Source organism: Leopardus geoffroyi, chromosome B1, assembly GCF_018350155.1.
Source record: "Leopardus geoffroyi isolate Oge1 chromosome B1, O.geoffroyi_Oge1_pat1.0, whole genome shotgun sequence".
In the NCBI taxonomy this organism is placed as follows: domain Eukaryota; kingdom Metazoa; phylum Chordata; class Mammalia; order Carnivora; family Felidae; genus Leopardus; species Leopardus geoffroyi.
The window spans coordinates 52,622,754-52,640,511 of record NC_059327.1 but is presented as its reverse complement, the minus strand read 5'-3'; the positions used below and the strand labels follow the sequence as shown (position 1 = coordinate 52,640,511).

Genomic DNA, 17,758 nt, shown 5'->3' with positions numbered 1-17,758 from the left:
CAGCTTTCCTCATAAAGTACTCGGTACATGTTAACTGTCCCTACAGGTTACAGGTCTGCCATAAAGTGGCTTTCCCCAGTGTTAACAACTCTTGATGACATAAGAGATGAATGTAAAGGAAAGCCTTAAAATATTTACCGCTTTTCCATTTTGCTCATGCAAATCACTGTCTTCTACAGGCCAGAGGTTGGTGCATGGAAATAAATCCATCTGTGTTCTGCCACATTTCATGGCAGTGCAGCACACCTACGGGCAGAAGAGCAGGTGTGTGTTCACTCCCTCCCTGCCCTGCTCCTTTTCAGTGGACCCGTCGGACCAACTCAGCCAGTCCTACACAGCCGCCTTCACGAGAGCTCAGGTATTTACAGCCTAAGAGCCCTGACTACCAAATAAAGACAACAACGGAAAAGAACAAAGAGCTTTATTTTCACATCACTGTCCTCGTTTCTTGGACATGTTGCTAACAACCTGACATGTCTCCACAATCCTCGATTCCTGCACTGTTCAACATATCAACACCTTAAGGAGGAAATAAGCAGCTTTTCTCTTAAGCCCACTGGGCATGGCAGGAAGGTGGCCAATTCCCGGTCCCTCTCTTCCTCCCACCCTTCTCTCGGGGTCTCCATCCCACAGGAAAGGATCCAGGTGGGTCACTACCCTCATGTGCTACTCCATCCTCATCCCTGGACCCCTCTAAGGGAACAAAGAGAGACAACTCCTTTTTCCAAATGGAGGGCCTGAAAACCAACCAAGCTTTCAAAAACAAAACCAAAGGCCTGCAAAGCAATGTGGAGGCATAGCTGTTCTCCATATGCTATCACTTTCAATGCCCCACTGGGAGGTTTCTCCCTTTACCGTTGTCATAATTTTTCTCATCTTTCACAATGGCAGAATTAGATAAGAAGAATTAACCAAAACTAGAGAAAAGAAAAAAATCTAACCCTGTAGAAAGTGCCTTAGAACACCAGAGAGATGGACAGCAATGGTACTGACACCCACCCCCCGCCCCCGACCCACGTTGCCCTCCACTTCCTGTGCCCAGTCCCACATACTGACAGTGCCCGCTTTCCTGACACTCAGGAATCAGCCCCTGCAGGGCAAAGTGTTATGACGAAGGGGCTAGAGAGCCTTAGGAGAGCTGGCCCTGCTCTTGCTCGTCAGGTGGCAGCCTGGGCTGGCACTGCGGGCACCACCAGGTGAGCCTCTGGAAGCCGCCTGGAGGCCCAAATGCCTCTTTCATAACCTGGTGCCCGACGGGGCACTGTTCCTTCTGGTAGACCTGCGTGTGCTGCTGTTTGCCCTGGAACTTGCCCCGAAGCCAGTCGGCACTGAACTCCACCACGTGATCCACCAGGGCCTCCAGATGCGGAGGACTGAGGAGGGAACCAAGAGAAAGGGGATGGATCCCAGCTCTGTACAAGGCTTCGTTCTTAATGATGTTCCCTGGGAGGAGGCAGGGAGAGGGCAAGGGAAGGAAAAAGAACACATCCATGAGGAGCCCGGTCCACAAAGTTAGCAGAGCAAACTGAAGCTGGTCGGACAGCGGCAGGGGGCTCCTCCAGGAAAACTGGAGCCAGCTCTACCATGGACTGGAGGCTCTTGGGCAAGTCACATATCCTGAGTCAACTTCCTGTCTGCCAAGCGGGTTTGCTAATACTTACCTTTAAGGTTGTTGTGAAGACGGAATGAAGTAAACTTAGGCATGGTCCATGTCACAGCAAAGAGGTTCTCAAAACAGGCTATGGAACCTGACCATCTGCCTTTGAACCCCTGCTCAACCAGATCCTAGCTATGTAACTCTGGCAAGTTCCTTAACTTCTGTAAGCTTCACTTTCCTCAGCTGTAAAATGGGGCTTGGTTACCTGCTTTTGTGAGCAGTAAACGAGAATTCTCTCTTTCTCTCTCTCTCTCACACACACAAGCACAAATGCTGAGCACTGTGGCTGGTACACAGAAAATACTCAATAAATACTAGCTGTAAATATTTAAAATGTCAAGCATAATGCCTGAAGTAGAAAGTGTTTAAGAGGTATTATTTCATTATTTTTCTACTGCTGCCACGGTCTCTGAAGTCAGCCTTGAGCCCTCCTTCCAGAATCAGTTAACTGATTCTCTTCAAAATGTTCCAGCAGCGCACTTTCTTTAATCTCTACTAGGCATTTGCCACAATCTATCTTAAGTTGTGGTGACCTGAGTCCATGCTCACTGGGCCATTAATAACCTCCTTAAGAGGAGAAGCTGAGCGTGGCGGAAGGCAAGTGTTCAGCATGTGTGGACTGGATGGATGACCAATTCACTGGCAAACCGGTTTCACGGCTCAGCTGTACCATTTATCTGCAATGTGTCCTCTGCTTTAGTTGCTTCCTCTGAATAAAGGGAAAAGTAATAAGTAACTATCCTACAGAGAAACAGTAAGAATGAAAGCACGTGCCTGGCATATTAGAGTCACTTGAAAAAATGTTGGCTGTTATTACTATGGTTAGTAATAATGACTAGTTAGTAGAGCATTAGCTCCCGCTATAAATATCCCAAAGGCTACTTGTAAGGGTCTCTTTATTCCTCAGGGCTCAGGGACTCCCACAGTCTTACTGTGAAAATGCGAGGCCGCTGTCTGGTGAGCCCCTGGGCCTCCCCCCTGCTCACAAGGTGAGCTGTGGCTGCGGCAGGCAACACGAGGCCTCGGCTATGAGGTGATTTTGTCATCACCGGCTTGCCCGATTGCCTCAGCAGCCAATCACAGGTGCACTAATTCTTCTGCTGAAGCAGGAAGAGCAGTAAGTTTTTCTAGTTCAGGCTGTTCTAGTTTTCACAGTGCTCAGCTCTCCCCGCCTCAAAACGCTCACAGTTTCATTGCTCATGACCCTTGCACAGAGAGAGGGAACCTGCTTCCTCGGGCATGTCTTTTAAGCTCCCAGAGGAGGCCTGAGGCTTGTGTGCTTTGGCCAGCAGGCAGCTCCACCTGCCCAAGAGAGGCCCCACCAGCGAACGCGGTGCTCTCCCTCAGCAAACTGTACAGCTCTCAGTTCCCAGCAGATACCGATCAGGTGATCGAGTACCTGCTGCGTGCCAGGCACCGCACCAGGCAGTGGAGCATTCAAGGAGGAAGAAGACAGGGCTCCTGCCCCTTAGGAAGTTACACTGGACTGTGGCCACCGGCAGACTCCAGCTTATAATATAATTAGGATACGAATTCTTCAGCTAGGAGAGAAGTTAGAAATTGCCTAATCTAACTCCCTCAGTTTAAAGATGAGGGAAGTGAAGCTGAAGAGATTAAATGACCGCCTCAAGACCAGCAGTACTGGCACACTTTGGGGCGGGGGTGGGGGGGGGGGGTGGTCTCCTCCCTCTCCCATCAGTCATACCTAAACCAGAGAAATATCTTTGGTCCAGCAGTGTATAGCAGACAGGCTGCTCCTGGCTCAGAGCTTCCAAGGCTCGTGCTCGATGGAACTTTTCGGACAAGATGTCAGAAGCGGGTATGACCACTGAGGAAGGGCTCCAAGCCATCTGACAATTATAAAATGCCAGGAAGCCGCCACCGCCAAAGTACAGGACCAACCTGGGAAGAAAGAAAAGATCCTAAGTCCATACAGTTCAGGGCACGCATACACACAGTTCCCACTCGAGAGTCAGGCCAGACATCCATAGTGCTCCCACTCCACAGTCAAGACTAACCCATGGGGCACCTGGATGGCTCAGTTGGTTGAGTGAATCACTTCGGCTCAGGTCATGATCTCCTGGTTTGTGGGTTTGAGCCCCGCATCAGGCTCTGTGCTGACAGCTCAGAGCCTGGAGCCTGCTTCCCATTCTGTGTCTCCCTCTCTCTCTGCCCCTCCCCCACTCATGCTCTGTCTCTGTCTCAGAAATAAACATTAACCAAAAAAAAAAAAAAAAAAAAAAAAAGATTAACCCAGGGAAGCTAAGATCCCAAAAGAGAAAAGGGATGGCTCTGCCAGCATCAGAAAAATCTCAGGGCTAAATGCAGTGATTAAAAGAAGACATCTGTATCGCTTCATTTCTCTGATCATAGCAATACACGTTCACTGAAGACAATGTGGAACACACAGAAAAGTCTTAAAGCCCAGCAGATGTGGCTACCTGCACAAAACACAGTTCGTTAAGAAGGACAGAGAAATTAGGGGCGCCTGGGTGGCGCAGTCGGTTAAGCGTCCGACTTCAGCCAGGTCACGATCTCGCGGTCCGTGAGTTCGAGCCCCGCGTCAGGCTCTGGGCTGATGGCTCGGAGCCTGGAGCCTGTTTCCGATTCTGTGTCTCCCTCTCTCTCTGCCCCTCCCCCGTTCATGCTCTGTCTCTCTCTGTCCCAAAATAAATAAACGTTGAAAAAAAAAAAATTAAAAAAAAAAAGGACAGAGAAATGAATGCTAAAGAGGTACCACTCCCAGTCCAGGCAAGATTTACTGAGAAATCCATACCCACACGTACTCCCAGGGGCTTCCTGAATTCCAAGGACAGAGGAGAAACTTTAGGAACTTTGATAAAGAAACAATGGGTTACTTTGTGAGGGCAGATAATCAGACCGCAACCGGACTCCACATCTGAAAGGGAATATCCACATATCTGACGTAGCTGGCACCTTATGTGGAAGTGAAGGGACAACTTCAGAGGAAGAGGACTGAGAGACACATCTACCATAGCAACTGAGGTTAACTACTCAAGGAAGACTAACTTTCCAATGGGATGAGAGCAGCAGGGACCTCAAGCCAAGGGGAGATGAAAAGGGGGGGTCATAAGGGGCAGCACTGGGTTGTGTAATATTTATTGTGAGATCTAAGCGGACTATACAGTAGCACACCGGAGAACTGTAATGTGTTAGGAAGGCATTCTTGAATCAGAAGATACCCATGTTCATGTGTTTTTAATATTAATTAATTTACCTACACATAATTAATACTATTATATAGTTAACAACCTGGAACTAAGGTTCTAAACGATCTCAGCAAACGCAAGAGATAGGGTGGGTATGACAGAAAAGCAGCAGTGAAGTAGAGACATTTTAAAGGTCTCTCAGAATGATGAAGGAGAGTGAGCAAAAAACACATTTCAATAATAAGGGACAGGTGTCATTCACTTAATGTCATTAAAAACTCAGTCATTATTAGCTAAGAAAAAACACAGGTCTAATTTAAAGACAAGATTATTAGCAATAGAAAGGAGATGAACAGAAGCACTTCCAAATTAACAGGAGTTAAAAAGAGGAAAAAAAAAAAACTTGAAAAATCCAACAGAAGGAAAGAAACAAGATAAAATAAAATGGCAAATGGAAGAAATCCAAATACTGCAGCTACCCCATTCCAAAACACAGTTTCGGTTTGACTTTAAAGAAATACCAAAGCCGGGGCACCTGGGTGGCTCAGTCAATTGAACATCCGATTCTTGGTTTTGGTTCAGGTCACGATCTCATGGCTCGTGGGTTGGAGCCCCGTGTCGGGCTCTGGGCTGCTGGTGTGGAGCCTGCTTGGGATTCTCTCTCCTCTCTCTGCCCCTCCCCTGCACACTCTCTCTCTCTCAGAATAAATAAGTCAACTTAAAAAGAAATAGATACGAAAGCCAGATGTTCACTGTTTATAAGAAACATACCTAACATCAATGAAAAAAGTATGCCTATAACTAAGTGGAAAAAGACCAAATGGGGGGCCAACCAGAGTAGCATTATTCACATCAGGAAAGGCAGAATTCAAGATTAAAGGCAAATAGAATGTATGTTATTATTTAATAATAAAGCTACAAAGAACCTATGAGAGTCAGAGACTTTGATGCCTTGAACAAAAGGGCAGCAAACACATAAACACACTAGAAAGACAAGGAGAAACTTTATAAAACCACAATCACCCTAGAGGATTTTAACACTCTTCTTCCCACATTTGGCATATTAAATAAAAAAATAAGCAAGGATAGAGAAAATTTGAGTTTTCAAAGCAATAACCTGTTCTTAACAGTTTCATAATGTTTTACTTTGATCTTCATTTATGTACATAAAAATGTAAGCAAAGATCAATGATGTGTTTGGCTACAGATCTTAACAGATGCCTAAAGTAGAAAATTTACAGGCTGACTGTCCTGATCAGAATCCAGTAATAAAATGACAACAAAATGATGACCCCACTCAAACATTTGGAAAATGAGTAGACACTCTTCCCTTATAGAGTATATAAAACTAGTATTATTTATTTGAAAGACGAACAAAGTTGATAAAACTCTGGTAAGCCTAATTAAGAAAAAGAGTAGGGTGGGGGACAAAGGAAAATATAAAACATGAAGGGTAAAAAAAAACAGATATAACTTGGCAAGAGAAGATTTAAAGAAAAGACCCCTGGGGTGCTGGTGGCTCAGTCAGTTAAGCATCTGACTCTTAATTTTAGCTCAGGTCATGGTCTCATGGTTTGTGGGATCGAGCCCCGTGTTCAGACTCTGTGCTGACAGCATTGGAGCCTGCTTGGGATTCTCTCTCTCCCTCTCTCTGACCCTCCCCTGTGCACAATCTCAATCTATCTCTCAAAATAAATAAATAAAAAGACACCGAATAGCCAAAGTAATGTTGAAAAACAAAACCAAAGCTTGGAGGCATCACAATTCCGACTTCAAGCTGTATTACAAAAAGCTGTAATCATCAAGACTGTAGTACTGGCACAAAAGCAAATATGTTTATTAATGGAACAGAACAGAGAATCCAAAAATGGACCCACAAATGTATGGCCAACTCATCTTCAACAAAGCAGGAAAGAATATCCAATGGAAAAAAGACAGCCTCTTTAGCAAATGGTGTTGGGAAAACTGGGTAGCAACATGCAGAAGAATGAAACTGAACCACTTTCTTACACCATACACAAAAATAAACTCAAAATGGGCGAAAGACCTAAATGTGAGACAGGAAGCCATCAAAATCCTAGAGGAGAACACAGGCAGCAACCTCTTTGACCTCAGCTGCATCAACTTCTTACTTGACATGTCTCCAGAGGCAAGGGAAGCAAAAGCAAAAATGAACTATTGGGACCTCATCAAGATAAAAAACTTCTGCACAGTGAAGGAAACTATCAGCAAAACTAAAAGGTAACCAATGGAATGGGAGAAGATATTTGCAAATGACATATCAGATAAAGGGTTGTATCCAAATTCTATAAAGAATTTATCAAACTCAACACCCCCCACACACACAAAAATAATCTAGTGAAGAAATGGGCAGGAGTCATGAATAGACCCTTTTCCAAAGAAGACATCCAGATGGCAAACAGACACATGAAATCTTTTGTTGCGAATTTATTTAGTGGCATTATTTTCCCCGCCATTATCTGCGATTGTGCACATACTGTGTGGCTTAAAATATTAAGACTTGCATAAAGTAAGGGCATCATAATAAAAGTAAACTTAATCTTCATTATCTGTCTTCTGAGAGTGCACAGGGGCTTCAGCCTCAGCCTCAGGACTACCTGGTTGTCCCTTCCCACAGTGCTGAGATGTGCATTCTGATTTGTAAGTTTTCTTTTTTTCTTTTAAAAATTTTTTTTAACATGTATTTATTTTTGAGACAGAGAGAGACAGAGCATGAACGGGGGAGGGACAGAGAGAGAGGGAAACACAGAATCGGAAGCAGGCTCCAGGCTCTGAGCCATCAGCCCAGAGCCCGACACAGGGCTTGAACTCACGGACCGTGAGATCGTGACCTGAGCTGAAGCCGGACGCTTAACCGACTGAGCCACCCAGGCACCCCTGATTTGTAAGTTTTCAAGGTCTCAGGACAAATTATCCATTAAACTCTGACCAACATATTTTACCCCCATGGAAAAAAATGTATAATATATACATGCTATATCTATAGATCATATCTACAGATCTATATATCTATAAGCTTTATATATACATATACACATATATATAAATATAAAAGAATCCAGCCAAGTGTGAGCACTTCTGCAAGACCATGAGAATGTGCGTTCTCCATGACCAGCAATGACTCCTTTGGGAATCTGTACTAAGGGAATAATCCTGGAAATGGACAGGGACTTACACACCAAGGCATTGCTCTCACAGTGCACTAGTCAAGCCATAAAATGTCCTTCAGAGCCATCCCACCTTCAGGAGCCATGCCTGTGGGGGATGTTCTTCCTTTTTTCTAAGCTGCCCCAGTATGTTTCCTCCGCTCTCTGAGTACAGACCACAGACTGCTGTCTACTATGGGTAGACACGGAAGTGTCTTCTCTCTCCCAGGAAGTGTGCAGCTGGAGAGCAGGGAGGATAGCCATGTGAGTGAGCCCACAGAGCCTAGCCCCAAGCCTGCACGGGGGCGTTGTGTTAAACACTGCAGAGCCACAGCCCACAGCCCACTCAACCACTCCATTACCTTGGAATGGGGTCCCTCCAGTCACCTCTCTTGTTTGCTTTCTTCGCTCTGGAGAACTCGTTCATCCAAATGCTGCCAAATAAACCAAAGCTGACCTGCAGCCACCTCTCAGCACCTTCTGCGGGAGTGTCTCCCCGCAAACACTCCAAACTGTTGTCTCCACTGGGAACAACACGCTCCAGGGACTGAGAGGACCGGTTGATTTCCCGGCTGCTGGGCCCCAAGGCCTGCTTTTGGTCCTCAGCCTCTTCCTTCTTCTCTCCTTCCTGCAGAGGCTCCGGTAGTGAGTTGTTGCCAAGGGACCCAAGTTCTTCATCTGGATCAAATCTAAGGAATAATTTCTTTCCATGGACCTGAAAAAAAATGAAAGTGATCTAAGCCTTTGCTATGGAGTTGTGTTCTCCCCACATTTGTACAGTCAAACTTAACCCACAGTGTGATGGTATCTGGAGGTGAGGCCTCTGGGAGATAATTAGGTCATGAGAGTGAAGTCTTCATGAATGGGATTAGTGCCCTTAAAAGAGACCCCAGAGAGCTCCCATACCCCTTCCACCAGGTGAGGACAGCAAGAAGGTGGCGGTCTATGAACCAGGAAGCAGGCCCTCACCAGACACCCAAGCCGCCAGGCTGTCTGATCTTGGATTTCCAGCCTCTGGAACTGTGAGAGATGAATTTCGGTGGTTGATAAGTCACCTCATCTGTGGTATTCTGCTAAAGTAGTCTGAATGGACTGGGACAGGCTTACAGCCCCAAAGAAGGGAAGACAAGAAAAGGGGTATGCAGGTATCTCTCTGAATGTAAATTTATCCCTTTTTGCCTTTTCCATGAAGCTCTCCCAAGTTGAATGTTTTGTACTTGCCTTTTGCTCTCCACTCAAGTGGTGTGGGCAGTTAGCACATAGTTTTCAAAGTGATTGAAAGCAGAAGACTTAGATTAGCAACGACACAGATCCATGCTATACAGCAGGACCACCCTAGAATTCCTGAGGGGAAATGCTTTCACGGATTGGCTAAGAAGTAAATGCAAATTGTCATTCTTGTATTTAATTAATACCTTTCTTTGTTAGAAATAGCCAGCACACACACCACACAAATTGACAGCAGCTAAAGTATTGTGTACACTCTAAATATACAATGTATTTTACACATTTTAAAAATTGGTACTTCTCAACTCACTGAAATTGGATTCAGAAGAAACCACAAGAGAACTCACAATAAAAAACTATAATCAATAAAAATTGAGTATCGATCAACAAAAACTGATCCATGAATCAAACCATAAAATGTATATAAAATGTAATAAGAATTCACCTCATCCCAATGAAAATGGTTTCAGTAAAAGAGGAGAAAGGGAAATGTATGTAAAAGAATGTTCCAGCTGCTTCGTATTCTATCTTCATATTGCTAGCCCTAGTATGTAATATGCATGTCCAGATTCCAGGATGAGCCAGATCTGCATGATTTGAAATTCAGGCAAAACCAAAACACCTGGCATCAATAATGGAATCACCTATGTTGCTTTTTCAGCCACCCAAAGTACGTACTTAGAGATCACACAGTTCTGATGTCATCTCCAATTTGTCAGTGAGTATACACATTATAACTGTAGTTCTTCGAAATCCTCTCCCTAAAAGAGGGCATTACCTTTCTAAATAATTCCAGAATAACTCATCTGCAAGTCTGAGCACGGCAGTTTGCTGCCACATATTAGAAACAGCTTTAACTGAGCTACATAAAAAAGTGAGCAAGAATTAAGTGGGCAAAAACAGGCTTTGTTCCAGAAAACACCCTCTTGATGAAAATTCACCAATGTTGGTATAATGCTGTATCTGTCAAATGCCCCTGAGGATCAAAACATTCATCAGGTCAAAAAATGCCTAGGTCAAGACACTGTTGGCAATTTCTACTGTCCCTCTTTTAAATTCCTGTGAAATTGTTGTTACTTCAATTAACTGACCATTAATTGAGCTTATACAATGTGCCAGGCAGTGCACTAGACTCTGAGGGGCATACAGATGAGTAAGTCTCCACTCTTTCCCTCTGGAAACTCATTATTTCAAAGGAAATTCTTGACACATGCTACAACATGGATGAACCTTGAAAACATTATGCTCAGTAAAAGCAGTCACAAAAGAATACATGTTGCATGATTCCATATATGTGAAATGTTTAAAAAAAGGGGGGGGGGCAAATTTATAGAAACAGAGAATAGATTAATGGTTGTTTAGGGCTAGGGGTGGAAAGTTGGGGTGAAATGGGGAGTGACTGCTAACAGGCACAGGGTTTCTTCCTGGGGAGATGATAATGTTCTCAAATCAATTGTGGTGATGGTTGTAAAACTATGTGAAGATACTAAACACTACCAAATTGCACATTTATTTTTTTTTTAAGTTTATTTATTTTTGAGACAGAGAGAGATAGAGCATGAACAGGGGAGGAGCAGAGAGAGAGGGAGACACAGAATCTGAAAGAGGCTCCAGGCTCTGAGCTGTCAGCACAGAGCCCGACGCGGGGCTCGAACTCACGGACCGTGAGATCGTGACCTGAGCCGAAGCCGGACGCTTAACCGACCGAGCCACTCAGGCATCCCCCAAATTGCACATTTTAAATGGCTGAATTGTATGTTATGTCAATTATATCTCAGTAAGGCTGCTACAGATTTTTTTTTTAATTAGAGGATTGGTTAAAAGTCTAAGTATGTAGGGGGGTTGGATTAGATCTCCCACTCCACCCAAAAAGGATGGAATAGAAACATTAAGAGCCATGTAAGGACTCAATACTTATCCCCCATGCACTCTCTTTCTCAGGCAGCTCCTGGAGTGTGTGCTTTGCAAAATGAGAGGGAAAAACAAAGAAGATATGGAACCTGGTGTAGGGAGACTGTTGACTGCCTCCCAAGCTCCTTCTCTCCTCTTCCCTACTGACAAACCTGCTGAATTATGGGAACCTCAATATTCTCAGCTAAAAATCTCTGTCTCCCAGACTCCCTTAGAGATGGGGCAGCCAGTGATACATATGCAGGAGTGGTCAAATGTGGCTTCCAGAAAAGCTCTTTAAAACAGGTGAACCATGGAGAGCCTGGGTGTCTCAGTCAGTTAAATGTCTGACTCTTGGTTTCAGCTCAGATCATGATCTCACAGTTTGTGGGATGGAGCCCTGCATCAGGCACCGCACTGTTAGTGAGGGGGCCTGCTTGGGATTCTCTCTCTCCTCTCTCTGCCCCTCCCCCACTCTCTCTCTCAAAATAAATAAACTTAAAAAAAATAGTAAAATAAAACAGGTGAACAAGCAGCTTTCAGGTCCCTTCTGCCCTATCCCTCTTTCTTCCTGCCTAGAATGTAATGGCTGGAATCCCAGCAGCCATGTTATCATCATGAGGATGAGGGTCACACCCCAGGGAGGGGAAAGCAGAGAACCTGATGCCTAATGATCTTGTGTTGTTCCCATACCACTCTGGACTGCCTCCTCTAGACTTCCCATTATGTCAAGGAAGTAAAGGGGGGAGCGGGGGGCGGGGGGTGGCAGGGAGGAACCTCCAGACATGAATAAGCTGTTCTTCTGAATCTGTCATGAGTAATCAAACACAATTCCAGATATAGAAACTGGAGAACCAACAAGGAAAGACAGAGAAAGTGACATGCCAGAAAAACGGGTGGCACAGAGTGGGGCCAATCTTTTCCCTGCTTCATCAGCCCACTGTTCTCATTCCTGTCTGTAACTGCTTCAGAAACCTGAAATGCCCTTCTTTCCTTTTGGTCCATCGAAATTCCTACATCCTTCAAGGTCCAACTCAAATCCCACCTCCTTCATGAAGTCTTTTACTCTAGGCCCCAAGGACCTCTTCTCTGTTGAGGCCCTCAAATGGGGCTTAATCATATGCTCTTCTCCTTCCCGTTCACTGTTACCTAACAGTTTCCTCTGTTGTCCATCCAGGTCTTACTTTCCAAATTTGACTCTCGGACCCTTAGGAGGGAGACGTGCAGAGAAGTGCAGTGATGAGAACTTACCACCCACATGCCAGGCTGTTCCCCAAGGCCATGTCCCGCAGGGTTCTCAGGCTTCCACAACACCCAATTTCTACCTTGGTTTTCTAGGAAACTGGCTCCCAGTTCCGTTTCAAGATTTCCTTTTCCACACATTCTTCAGTCCACTCAGCCATTCCACATATATTCTCGGAGAGCTAGTTCTGTGGTGGGCACGGGCTAAGTGCTAGTGATCCAGAGGTGAAAGGATATAATCCTGCCCCTGCAAACTTTGCAGTGTAGCATCTGGTCAAAGAGTCCAAAGGCTCCCTTGGGAGGAGCACAGACCTGGAAGTCAGGGGACCTGGCTTCCAGGTAGCTATGTCAACTTGGGTTGAGAGTTCTACCTCTCTGAGCCCCCCTTCTCCAAACGTTGAAAATATACGTGAAGCTCTAGAAGACCTCTTTCAGTTCTAACCAAGAATGGTTTTATAACCTGAGGGGGGTGTGTGAAGGGTAAGGTAGAATAAAGAGAATTAGCATTTATGGAACACCTATCTGTGCCAGGCATAAAGTCGGTTTAATACAATTTTAACTGGTAAGTGATTTATCCCCATTTTACGATTGCAGAAACTAGAGCTAAGAGATTAAGCAATTTGCTTAGGAGCACACAGCTAAAAACCAGAGCTAATTTATTTTTTCCATAGGTAATTACCATATATATGCCTCCTAAGAGCAGGCACTCAGCTTAGTGCTAGGCATACAATACTGATGAGGGCACAGGCCCTGACCTATTTATCTGTCTCCTCCATTCAACAAGTAAAACAAATTCAATTGGAGGACCCCCCACTCCCCCCCCCCCCCCCCCCCGCCTTTCAGGGTTGGGGGGGGGGCTGGAAGCACAGAGAAGTCTCTCCCCAGCTTTAGAGCAGGCAGGCCAGGCTTCTCAGAGGATGTGATGGCAAGGCTGAATCCTGAAAATGAGGAATTACCATGGTCACATGAAGGGATAGGAATGGGGCAGATTTGGGGAAAAAAGGAAGACTTGCCCAAGCAGGGGAGCAGCATGTCAAAACCCTGAGCAAGAAGGATTGGTAGAGGAGCCCCAGATAGTTCAATATGATTGGAAGTGAGATTTAGGGCAGGGTAAGAAGCAGGCCTAGAGGAAGAGCCACAAGTCAGACCACAGGAGCCCTGGGACCCTCCTTGAGGCAATTCTGACTTATGCTCAGGGCAAGGATGAGTCAACCGGAATCTAGATCAGAAGGCTATGCTCTTTCAGAGGAGAGGCCGCATGGGGTCTTAGCGTGGCTGTCTTGGGCTCAAGGAAGCGACAACATGGCAAGTCTGGAGATAAATTCTTTTTTTTTTTTTTTTTTTTAATGTTTATTTATTTTCGACAGAGAGAGAGAGACAGAGCATGAGCAGGGGAGGGGTAGAGAGAGAGGCAGAGAGAGAGAATGGGAAGCGGGCTCCAGGCTCCTAGCTGTCAGCGCAGAGCCTGACATGGGGCTCGAACTCACAGACCGCGAGATCATAACCTGAGCCGAAGTCGGACACACAATCAACTGAGCTACCCAGGCGCCCCTAGAGATAAATTCTACGGGAGTCACAGGACATGCTGATGGAGCCAGCCCATTTATGTGAGGTATCAAGCCCAAATCAACTCACCTGGTTGTCTAGGAGCCACAGGGACTGAAAGCTGGCAGGGTTTAGCTTCTTACTGCTGCCCCCTGTCTTGACCACCTGCTGCCCCACAAAGGGGGAGACCAAGTGGTGGAACTTCCTCACAGATGGTCCTTCTGGCATCCCTGCAGGCAGAAGTGGGGAAAAGAAGCTAGCTTTTCTCTAGCATTTTTTATGGGTGCCAAGTTCCAAGCAGCTGTGTTTTGCCATCAGCTTGAAGAGTATAGATGGCCAAAAAGAGAGTGTGGCTGAGAAGAGGGGTCAGATCAAAGAGAAGGACGAACTGTGCCAGGGTGTGGGCCAGTTCCCCAGTAATGGCCCAGTTTCCTTCTCCTTTCTTCATGCAGCAAACTTGTTACACACCAACAGCATGCTAGGCATCACGTCATGGGAGCCTCCACTTTGCTCCTCTGGCGGCTTGGACGGGAGCTGGCCCTAGGTAATTTGCCTGCACTGTGGGCCCCAAACTCCTCGCCACACTTTCCCTGTCCTCCCCCTTCAGCAAAATTATTCCAACCCACTGCTGCTGATTTCTCTCCCCACTTTTAGGGGAGAAATGGTGATGGAAGAGAAGGCTGTAAGGGACACAGAGACACAGATGTGGATGTGGTCTTCCCAGGACCACCCCACTAGTAGGGGTTCTGTGTGTGTGATGACAAATACAGAGCTCAGAACCATGACAAGTGCAGACAGGGGGTCATGTTCGTTCCGAGCAGGGAGAGGCCACATCCAGCTTAACTACAGATAATTATTCCTGGTAACTGCAAACAGCTGGGGTTGTTTTTTTTTTTTTTAAATTTTTTTTTCAACGTTTATTTATTTTTGGGACAGAGAGAGACACAGCATGAACGGGGGAGGGGCAGAGAGAGAGGGAGACACAGAATCGGAAACAGGCTCCAGGCTCTGAGCCATCAGCCCAGAGCCCGACGCGGGGCTCGAACTCACGGACCGCGAGATCGTGACCTGGCTGAAGTCGGACGCTTAACCGACTGCGCCACCCAGGCGCCCCAGCTGGGGTTGTTTTAACCCTGATCCATGGTTATCTGTGACCCCCATCTCTCTCTGCCCCCAATCACCCAAGTTCACTCAGAGTTTACGTATAAGCATTCAGATGTTTGAGTCTGAGTGGCCTGTACCCAGGTTTCCTGCAGCTAGGAGTCCCTCCCCACCCCACCCCTCCCCTTAACCAGGGCACACTACTTAACCATCCATTTCCTCACCTGCACAAGACTCTGTAAGTTATGACAAAACCCCAAAGAACTAAGTAGGTACCTGGCATGGTGGGAGCTATCGTATTTCAGCAGTTCTAAAAAACATTTAAAGTTTTCCAAAATGGAGATGCCTCTTACTATATGCATGCTTTCTCATAGTTTAATTAGCAGCACGCTCAATAATGTGTATTTTAAATTTGATGGTGCTTTAGATTCGCTAAAAAGTAGTGCTATTTCCCTTAATCAGGCCTTCAAGATACTGGAGAGGCTTTACTGACAAAAAGTTCTGGATTGCAAGGAGACCTGCCAGACTGGAGCGGACCTAAACCTCAACCAGCTCTCTGTACCCAAGCCATCTCCAACGGAGGAAGTTTCTGGAAAAGCGTCCATCTGAAATGCACTTACCCTTTGAAATTTCTTGACACAGGGGCGTATTTCTTTTAGGTATACTTATGGAGATGTAAAACTGGGCAGCAAGTTACCTCTGCCATAGCCTGAAGGGACCAGAAGGGGAAAGGACAAAGATTTGATGGGGACATCTTGCCTACTCTCAAGGCCCCTCCTTAGAGAGGCTAACTGCCGTGAGGCTGGTTAATGGCTTCGTAGCCGAAAGAGGTAGCGGAGAGGGGCTTCAGGGCGTCCTCCCTTCTTGAGGTAAACCACTCACTCCCCGAGGGTGGCTCTAAAATGGCTACTTTTCCCCAAGTCTCTCAGGGTGAGGCAGGGAGATGGGCAGGCGCAGAGACAGGGCTGAAGGGCACGGAGGGGAGCCTGCCAGGGGTAAATGCAGGGACGCACAGCGGTAAACAAACCAACCAAAAAATTGGGCCGCGAGTGCGGATTCCGGAAAGGATGCTTCTAAAACTGTCGGTCACTGAGTCGTCGCGCAGGTAGCTGGTGACGACCCCGCGCAGGCCGCGGGAAAACCGGGCACTCCCGGCCGCAGGGGCTCCGCGCACCGCTGCGCAAGGGGCCTGCGCCGTCCCGGCCTGCTCCTCCCTCCCCGCAGGCGCGGGCCACGGCGGGGGCGGGCGGCGGAACTCACCGGCTGCGGCCCGCACCCCTCAGCCCAACCCAGGACCGCGGCGCCGCTTCCGAGCACAGGACGGAAAGGACGGGAAAGCTGGCGTGCGCCCGGCTCTACCCGCGGAACGGCTCGGGGAGAAGCAGGTCCAGATCCCGAGGCGGGGAGGGGCGGGGTAGCGCCAGGCTCCTCCCCCAGGGGGGCAGGGCTCCGGTGTTCGGCCGGGGCGTGGGGTGGAGCGGGACTCCGCCCCCGAGAGGGGGGGTGGAGAGCGCAGGGGGCGGGGCCCTGCTCTGGCTGGGGAGGGCGCGAGGCTCCTCCCCTGAGGGGGTGGCCGCATGTTGGGCGTAAAGGGCGGGAGAAAGGGAGAGAAGGGCACAGAGAGGCAGAGATCGAGCACCTGGTGGAGACCAGCAAACCGCGTTTGGGAACGTTTATTGTCTAATGGAGACAGGCAACTATAGTGAAAAGTTAAATTCCTGAATAGGAGAACTTTGGGTGGTTCGGGCAAAACCTTTTTTGAGTTGATTTCGCACGGCGTCCAAGCTTAGGTCATTTTGGAAAGGAAACAAGTTTCAAGAAAGTCTCATGAAATTTTTAAAGGGTGGGATCTTTCACTTTATATTATTTGAATATTATTATTTAATTTTTGCCCTAAGCAAATTTTGCTTTAAAATTAATATTTAAATTTTTATTTCAGAGAGTAATAAAGATAAAACGGTAGATTATTTAAAAATGAATGTTCCGGGGCGCCTCGGTGGCGCAGTCGGTTAAGCGTCCGACTTCAGCCAGGTCACGATCTCGCTGTCCGTGAGTTCGAGCCCCGCGTCAGGCTCTGGACTGATGGCTCAGAGCCTGGAGCCTGTTTCTGATTCTGTGTCTCCCTCTCTCTCTGCCCCTCCCCCGTTCATGCTGTGTCTCTCTCTGTCCCAAAAATAAATAAACGTTGAAAAAAAAATAAAAAAAAAAAAAATGAATGTTCCTTTGTTAGTTCTCCAAAGAGGATGGGGAGCCAGCACTTTCCAAGAAGACAGCAGGGAAGTTTGGGGAAGAGCCAGAGCAGGTGTTCTGGAAACTATCCAGGATAGCAGGCACCATAGACCCTGGCCGAGAGGATCCTGAGGAGGACTTGGCCAGCACAGGAGACAGGCCCAGTCCCTTACCAGATGGTGTCTTTCTGACTGAGAGGGAACGGAACAGGTGGCCTTCTACTAAAGGGGATGGGGCAGGAAGTGAGGAGAGGAGGGCTAGGGAGGCTTGGGATACTGAAGTTCCTCAGCATGGAGGGACCCCGGAGACGGGATGAGGTTTACAGGTGCTGAATTTCCAGGTTGGAAACTGGGATCCCCTGAGAACCTTCTAGTCTCCCTCTTTGTATATCTGGCCTCTTCTGGAGAACAGCCTCACCATCAGGATGCCCCCTGCTGTAGGATCTGGACAAACAGTAGCTTCTGGAGCCCCTAAATCCCCATTCTCTAGACTCTGGCTGAGTTAGGAAGGAAGACAGAACGCAATCATTG

General features: G+C 47.0%; 1 protein-coding gene across 3 annotated transcripts; it reads right to left on the bottom strand.

The window, feature by feature from the left end:
* Positions 1-404: 404 nt before the first annotated feature.
* Positions 405-16,418, bottom strand: NEIL2 (nei like DNA glycosylase 2). 3 transcript variants are annotated; one of them, XM_045462460.1, is made up of 5 exons: positions 16,031-16,418; positions 13,989-14,128; positions 8,357-8,709; positions 3,363-3,559; positions 405-1,443 (listed from the first exon to the last, which is right to left on the bottom strand). In XM_045462460.1, the coding sequence occupies exons 2-5, from the start codon at positions 14,124-14,126 to the stop codon at positions 1,130-1,132; spliced, it is 1,002 nt and encodes a 333-aa protein (XP_045318416.1). In that variant the 5' UTR covers positions 14,127-14,128; positions 16,031-16,418; the 3' UTR covers positions 405-1,129. The 3 variants fall into 3 exon arrangements, with proteins under 3 accessions (XP_045318416.1, XP_045318409.1, XP_045318417.1); XM_045462453.1 differs by having other exon boundaries at positions 16,260-16,418; XM_045462461.1 differs by lacking the exon at positions 16,031-16,418 and adding an exon at positions 12,363-12,541 and having other exon boundaries at positions 13,989-14,098.
* Positions 16,419-17,758: the final 1,340 nt, after the last annotated feature.

Coding starts and splice junctions, on each gene's coding strand:
- NEIL2 (XM_045462460.1), bottom strand. CDS start 14,126: ATGCCAGAAGGACCATCTGTGAGGAAGTTCCACCACTTGGTCTCCCCC. Junction 3,560..8,356: donor TGGAGGGACCCCATTCCAAG/GTAATGGAGTGG, acceptor CTTTCTTCCCAG/GTTGGTCCTGTACTTTGGCG. Junction 1,444..3,362: donor AAGATATTTCTCTGGTTTAG/GTATGACTGATG, acceptor GCCTCCTCCCAG/GGAACATCATTAAGAACGAA.